A 7,807-nucleotide genomic window follows, 5' to 3' on the forward strand; every position below is an offset into this window, starting at 1 on the left:
TAGCATTTAATTCTCAGTTAGACAGCTATAAATGGCACCATGCAAAGAATAGTATTACCATGCAGTGAAAAATCAGAGAAAATAAGGAATTCAGTGTTCTGGTGGTACTCCATCTGTATTAGGGCTGCCATGGCATGTATGTCCTAGCACAGTTGTCCCAGCCAGCTCATGACGCCTGCTTCTCTTCCTGAAGACATTAATTCCCTCTTGGGGAAGGCAAACAGGCCAAATTTAATGTTGAAACACACATGGACATTTCTGTAACAGTCCTGTCACCTCCTAGGTGCTTCACTCCTGGCAAGGCTCATCCAGGGTCACCAGAACCAGCCTGTCCTCCCTTGCTGGCACCCCCACTCTCTCTTCACGCCCCGGCCCCTGCAGGCCTGGGTGCCCCTGCTTATGGCCTGCTGGCTTTGGGTGTCCATCAAATGGCCACAAGTTGTGCCTGGGGAGATTTAGATTAGATATCAGGAAAAACTTCATCTCTCAAAGAGTGCCCAGGAAAGTGGAGTCACCATCCCTTGTGGTGTTCAAGAAGTGCCTGGACAAGGTGCTGAGAGACATGATTTAGTAGCTTAGTGGGTAGTATTGGTGACAGGAGGACAGTTGGATTAGATGATCTGGTAGGTCCTTTCCAACCCTGTGTTTCTATGATTCTATGATCAAAGCTCTGCAGCCTCTGGGAGAAGCTTCCCCGCGGGGCTCAGCACAGGACCGTCTCACTCGGGTCACAGAACAGAATCATTAAGGTTGGAAAAGACCAACCGGGAACTCCCCGCGGCAGCTCCCCGAGGCCGGGAGGCCAGGCCCGGACGCCGCCCGGGGTCCTCCCCGCCGCGCTGGGAGCAGCGCCCGGCCCGGCCCCGCCCCGAGGCCGCCGCCTCCTCATCGCGCCCGGGGGCAGGCAGAGCCCGGACGCCGCTCGGGTCTCCGCGGAGACCGGGACGGCACCGCCCCGGGGGAGAGAAAGAGGGGGCCGGGGCAGTGTCCGGGGGAGGTGGAGGTGAGGGGCGGGTATGGCCCGGCGGGCGCTGGGGGCTGGCGGGCGAGCAGGCGGCAGGTGGCGGCTGAAGTAACGGCGGGAGCCCGCGGGGCTGGTGGGGCCGGGGAAGAGTGCGTGAGGGCTGGCAGAGCGGGGGCTGCGGGGGTCGGACGGTGCCTGGCGGGGGAGCGGGCAGTGCTTTTGGAGGGCGAAGCGACAGTGCCGGAGGCTTTCCGGGGTCGGGTTCCCGCGCAGCCGGCGGTGCCGCGGGGAGCCGGCTGTGACCGGAGGGGTGGCGGGGGCGGAGGTGAGGGGCAGCGGCTGTGCCGGGGAGCTGCGGGGGCAGCGCGGGCGCCGGGCCCGAGCAGCGGGCGGCGGCCCCGGTGTGGCCGGGGGAGTCGCCGTCACGGTGCGAGGGGCTGCTGAGGCAACGGGTTCCTGCCGGGGCTGCAAGGAGCAGCCAAAAGGGTGCCCTCGTGGCAGCCCCCCCGCCCCAGCAGAGCCGTGCTGTGGGAAGAGCTGGGAGGATCCGTGTCTCACCTGCAGCCGGGCGGAGTGGTGGTCGGCCTGCTGCTGGCTGCCAGTCCGGAGGGAAAAGGAAAATCCTTCGTGCCATCCTGTTGTAAAAGGAGAGCTTTCCATTGTTCTGGTATAGCACGGCCAGTTAGTATGAAATCAATACAGAAATAAGGGGTTGTGTTGAGCTGCGTTTGCGGTGAAGAAGGTCAGAGCAGGCAATTGCAATGGTACTTTTTGAGAAACCATTCTGTCTTCCTGTAGGCAGCTGCTGGTCGAGTCTTCAGTACTTCACTCTTAACCCTTTGCATGGAAGAAGGATGAAATTAAAGAAAGATTTTTCTTGCTGGCAATGAAAACTATTCCCAGAAAAAAAAAAAAAAAAAAAAAAAAAAGGCAAAGCTGCCTACAGGGCTGCATGAATGCGTTTATAAATCTTTTATAATTATAAATCTTTTAAAAATGATTTGGTTGCTCATCAAAATGCAAGCAGTATAATGAGGTAAAAAAAAAAACAGCGTAGGCTAAAGTTGAAAGGGAAAAAAAAAAAAGTTTTAAATTGCAGTTTGCACTTCTGGAATCATTTAAAGCCAGCTTGTATGGTAAGTTTATGAGGCAGTGACAGTTCAGTCTGAATCAAGTTAGGTATCAGAGCATGAAATGAATGTTTCCGGGATAGATGATGATGAATTATATGAATTCAGACATCTGAATTTTAGCTAGCAAGATTTGAATATGGTTACTTTCTTACCTACACCTTTATCTGCATCTGAAGATAAAATTTTCTTGTTTTGCAATTTTAACATGAAGTCTTCTTTAAGTTTTGCAAAAGTCAGACAGAAGGTGTATTTGAGGGAACAAACGTGGAGACTTCTGTCCTCCAAAGGAGCCAATCTTTCTTCTGGCTGACCAGAGACAACTGCAAGATATGAAAATGTGCTGTGACTCATCTATCTGCAAGCTCAAGTTAATCAAGATATTCAGGAGACGTATGGAGACTTAGAAACACAAAGGAGCTTTTTTTCCAATTTATTTTATATTTTTAACCCAAAGCTGTATGTTGGAAAATAGCAGACTGTGATATGCTGATGCTTCAGTGCATCAAAGAAGCTGGCAAAACTGAACGGTGCATCTGATATTAAGCCAAAATTTCTCTTTATCTAAAATCAATGCTACTCAGTGAGGAATACCTGTTCTGGGTTATTAGCTGTAACAAACTGATAAAATTCATATAAAATATTAATTTGATTAATTCCCTTCTTCTGTTAGAACCGCATTATGGAGATAAAGCAAAGAGAAGAGATTTCCTAATTTGATAGTTGCTTCCGGCAAGAAGGAGAGCAAATATATGCAGTGAAAAGTAATTATTACATTGCCATTCCATTGCAGTCCACCTGAGTCCTCAGAAACTGGATTTATTATTGTAGTCTATCACTCACATAATTCAGGGACGCTCAGCTTCTCTGTTCACAACTGAAAGATAGATTCCTGCTGCAATCTCTACAGGCAGAGGTTGAGGAATTAATGATATATTTCAGCTCTAATCAACATTAAAATGTCCCTTCTGGGCTGGTGCCTTTTCTGCTTGTTTTTTTGAGAGTGCCTAAGGACACCCTAGTCAACAAAGAAATAAAAACAGTGGTGGTGCTTGGGGGTGTCAGAGCTATCCGTTCTTTCCTCCCAAGCTTACTTGGTGACACTCACTGATCTGTCTGAAATCTGAAGCCCAGAAGTTTATGGGGTTGTGTAGACACCAGAGTGTTAATATTTCAGTTTAATATCTGCTTTTCTTGTGGAAATAGAGCTGAAGAAACCTTTTGAAGCCTATCTCTTCCGTCCCCACTTGAGGAAGTTCTTCTCCGGACGAGGTCACAAGTTTGATGGAAGGCATTTTTATTGTGGTTTTGAAGGTTACTTGTGGGTTTCTGACATCCTTTTCTATTCAGAATTTAAATGTTATTCGGTCTGAAGGAGAGAACAAGTTCTGAAGAGTCAATATCACAAAAATAGCCAATCTTCTATAGACCTAGTCATGTCCAGTAAACAGAAGAATCACTTTATCAGTCATGGCTGAAATTGAGATTGGTTGAAATCTCAACTGAAATCATTGAAATCATTGGTTGAAATCATGGTTGAAATCGAAGTTGCTGCCCTGGCTCAGGTGCAGCAACTTGCACTTGGCCTTGTTGACCTTGATGGGTGCCCACTTCTCAGGCCTGTCGAGGTCACTCTGGATGGCATCTCTTCCTTCTGTTGTGTCATCTGCAACACTCAGCTTGGCATCATCTGCAAACTCACTGAGGGTGCGCTTGATCCCACTGTCTATGCTGTTAATAAAGATATTAAGCATCACCATGGATGTCCACCTGAACATAGAGCTGTTGACTGCAACTCTGGCTGTGGCCATCCAGTCAATTCCTTATTCATCAGCCAGTGTCAGTCTATCAAAGCCATTCACTGGTCTGTATTTCCCAGGGTCTCCCTTCTACTCTTTTTTCAAAGCAAGTGAGATGTTTCACTTATTCCACTCACTGTGGACTTCACCTAACTGCCATGACTGGTTCACATCTTGGTCCACACTATCATAGGTTTGGGAACACGTGTAAAGAAAGACCTGAAAATAAATTTCTGCCTGTAGCAGGACATTTTGACAGCTCTTGCTGCCATGTAGATTGGGAGTTGGATTCTTTCCCACATACAGCTTCTCTGTCATCCATAACAGTACATTGACGGATGCCTTCTGGAGAGACTCAAATGTGTTTTGTTGACTGATCTAACCAGGGAAAGTCTGGTCATTATCTGAAGGTTTCTGAGAAAACTGTGAGTCCTCAGGCCCCAGGTTTTTAGTAGCATTATATAGCAAGTAGAAGTAAAGACAGTCAGTGGTACAAGAGTATTCAGAATAAGCCGAAATATCTGGAAACTCGGAAACCCAAGTGAATGTTCGTACATCAACTGTCAAACAAATTTTACCTAGGTCATCATTTGAAAATCTCTTTTTAGAATGAACAAAACAGAAGAAACAACACCTGTATCAGAAGGATAATTCCAGCTCCATTTAAAAGTCTTTCTCCCAGATGTAGACATTGTATTGAATTTACCTAAAGGCAGTGATTCAGAGCTGTGGCAGATGAAGACGCATTCTTAATTCCTTGGACAAATGTGTCATTTTTCTTGCTTCTTTATCACTCCACTAATTATTCCTTGAACAGAAATATGATCAAGCTAGAATGTACCATCCAGTAACTACTTTGTCAATTGCTCATACATTTCTTTCATTTTGTTTCTGATCATTAACAAAACTTTTGAAAAGTTGAGTGCAGAAAAGGTTCTCTATGCAATAAAGAATACACCTGTTTTTGCATGCTCGTTGACAAGGTCCTTTAGAAACACAGTATTATGTGACAAGAAAACTAACATTGTTTTCTAATTTTTTATTCTGTATTGTAACACCAGCTTCTAAGTTATTCTAGAACCTTCCCATGCAAAATTTTTGGGGATAAATTTGCTTTCTGGCTCATAGATCTAGACAAATTCGTATTTTCTGAAATAGGTACAGCTGGGGACAATGCTTCACAGACTAGCGTAGGAACAGAAAATCACTGTAGCAGATGGTAAGGCTATAGCCATGTAGACATAGCTCTGACGTTTGCTTGTTTTACAACTCTTTTGTGACCACTGCTTGCAACAGATTCTAACATCCATCCTCTAGCAGCTGAGTTGCCGTGTTAAGACTTCGGAAGCAATTATTTAAAATGCAAGATCTCTCAGGGAATTTTAAAATCTTAATTCATAGCCATCTTCTCACTAAGAGGATAAAATGCAGCTAGGGTGTTATCATGTACTGTTTCCTTTTCCAAGTCAAACATGAGTGAGGGAAAGTCTTGTAAGCTTCCTACTCACCTCTAGGAGAAATATAGGAGGAATACTGATGGAGTGATGTGATGCAGAGGGTCCCTGCAAGCTAGTTGAATATGTACACTCAGAATTTACTTTTGGCTACTTATATAGAATATTTAGGTGTCTTTTTTTTTTTTCCCAGGTTCCTTTTCCTGAGGTCAATAAGGACTTCATGACATGAATCCAGATATTACCAGGTATGATGTAGCAGTTGGAGGTTTTTATTGTTCCGCAGAGGTGTTTTCTGCAGCACTACAGTTTGATCAGATTGAGGTCAACGATAAATGAGCCCCTTTGTCCTGCCACAAGCCACTTGGGCTTCTCTGCCCTATCTTGTTTAGCCTGCACAAATGATTTTGAAGCCATGTGGTAAATTGCGCTGAGGAACTGGTGTGGGGTGAAATCAACCCAAATAAAAAGAAAAAAAAAATGTTTTAACCCAAATGTTTCTGTCAGTCTGGTTCACTGTGAGGCCTCACAAATAGTTATGCTGAGTACAGGCAGGTTGTAGCACAGAAATGGGAGTGCTGGTCAGGAACGGGTGGAGGCACGGGGCCTACTCCCAGTTGGCAGTGTTGGTTTCAGTTGGCAGCGTTAACGCTGTATGCTCAGTTATCAAAAACCTGTGACAGCAGAGGAATCTCTTCACTCTGGACAGAGCAGGAGATTCATTTCAGAATTTAAAAGGTGGTGTTGAATCTCTCCACCCATTGATACAATCTTGAAGGAAATGTTTCTGCTTCCTCCCTCGCTGTGGTCACCTGTGCTGCAGTCTGGCTTTATTCAGGTGAAAGCAAATTCACAAGAGGGAAGATTAGAAAATTTCAGAGGACTAACATTCACAAATCAAAACAAATAGTCTGTCTTGTTTTCTGTACTGTGGGCACTGATTAACATATATTTGCCTTTGAAATGATGAAGATTGAGTCTATAACTCACAGCACTATCTGCAAGATCGCTTTTTTGTTTCTTTTAATTTTGACTCTTTGTATGCATCCAAACCTGATTATGATATAACAAGTTCACAGTAATATCCAATCTAAACAGGTGAGAGCAGTTTTGAGCTGACTCTACTTCAGCTGAGAAGTAGATAGTTTATATATAGTATATAGCCTGTTGATAAGAACAAAATTGTAATGAGATTTCCAGAGTCAGGACAGTTTATTGTAGCCTATGTTTTATCTCATGCTTGTATTCCTGATGTCCATTCCAAATTTCTTTCCCATAGCAGAAAACCTGTGCCTTCACCTGAAGAGAAAGGGGAAAGCAAGAGTCTTTATCTGACACAAGAACTTGTTTAAAAACAGATCATGTAATTATTTCTTACTAGTAAACTGAATTATTCTAGTTAATATATTAATTGAGTGTTGCAGGCACATCTGCAATGTAACATGTCGCAGGTGTGGAATTTATGCGACACTTTTGATTGCAATGCAACACACTGGCGGTTGTGTTGTAAAAGCTCCAGCTAACACAGTCTTTAGATCTAGAGTGCATCTGATGAACAGGTATATAGGAAACTCTACCAAGAGCTGGGGTACTGCATACATAGTGCAGGTTCTTGTATCGTTATGTTGGGTTTATCAGTTTCGGGAGCTGTTACCCAGCCTGGGCTGGTGTCCATTGGAAAGCTACCATAAAGCTACCAAAGCTAAGCTGAGCAAGCCAATGCTCTCCACCAGGTACATCCTTTCTACCAGAAGAAGGAGACAGAGCTACTCTCCTTGGTCCTGCTAGACACTCATGGTCCAGACCTCACACACAGGCTCTCTAGCTGTGGGCTGTTTTCCTCAGATTGCTGAAATATATTGCAGGTCTTTGTTCCACATCCTTCTGTTTGAAGTAAAGGCTTTAATTTCACTGTGAGTCTCTATTACATATATATTTATATCACAGAATCACAGAACCATCTAGGTTGGAAGAGACCTCCAAGATCACCAAGTCCAACTTCTGACCTAACGCTAACAAATCTTCCACTAAACCATATCACTAAGCTCTACATCTAAACGTCTTTTAAAGACCTCCAGGGATAGTGACTCAACCACTTCCCTGGGCAGCCCATTCCAATGCCTAACAACCCTTTTGGTAAAGAAGTTTTTCCTAATATCCAACCTAATCCTCCCCTGGTGCAACTTTAGCCCATTCCCCCTCATCCTATCACTGGGCACGTGGCAGAATATATAATATATGGAAAAAAAAAAGAAAGAAAAAAGAAAAGAAAGAGAGAAAGAGAGAAAGAGAGAAAGAGAGAAAGAAAGAAAGAAAGAAAGAAAGAAAGAAAGAAAGAGAAAGAGGAAAAAGAAAGAAAGAAAGAAAGAAAGAAAGAAAGAAAGAAAGAAAGAAAGAAAGAAAGAAAGAAAGAAAGAAAGAAAGAAAGAAAGAAAGAGAAAGAGGAAAAAGAAAGAAAGA

General features: G+C 44.1%; 1 protein-coding gene across 2 annotated transcripts in view; it reads left to right on the plus strand.

Annotated features, from left to right (window-relative positions):
* The first annotated feature begins 869 nt into the window (after positions 1 to 869).
* The window catches only part of LOC118179180 (ceramide synthase 4-like), a 53,353-nt gene continuing 46,415 nt past the window's right edge, over positions 870 to 7,807 (plus strand). Inside the window, exons 1-2 of one of the 2 annotated variants that reach the window (XM_035348332.1) lie at positions 870 to 1,006; positions 5,538 to 5,595. In XM_035348332.1, the coding sequence (XP_035204223.1) occupies positions 5,576 to 5,595 (20 nt within the window). In that variant the 5' untranslated portion in view covers positions 870 to 1,006; positions 5,538 to 5,575. The remainder of the gene's footprint in view (positions 1,007 to 5,537; positions 5,596 to 7,807) is intronic. The other variant, XM_035348333.1, reaches the window with a different exon arrangement.

The sequence above is a fragment of the Oxyura jamaicensis genome, chromosome 28 (assembly GCF_011077185.1).
Source record: "Oxyura jamaicensis isolate SHBP4307 breed ruddy duck chromosome 28, BPBGC_Ojam_1.0, whole genome shotgun sequence".
In the NCBI taxonomy this organism is placed as follows: domain Eukaryota; kingdom Metazoa; phylum Chordata; class Aves; order Anseriformes; family Anatidae; genus Oxyura; species Oxyura jamaicensis.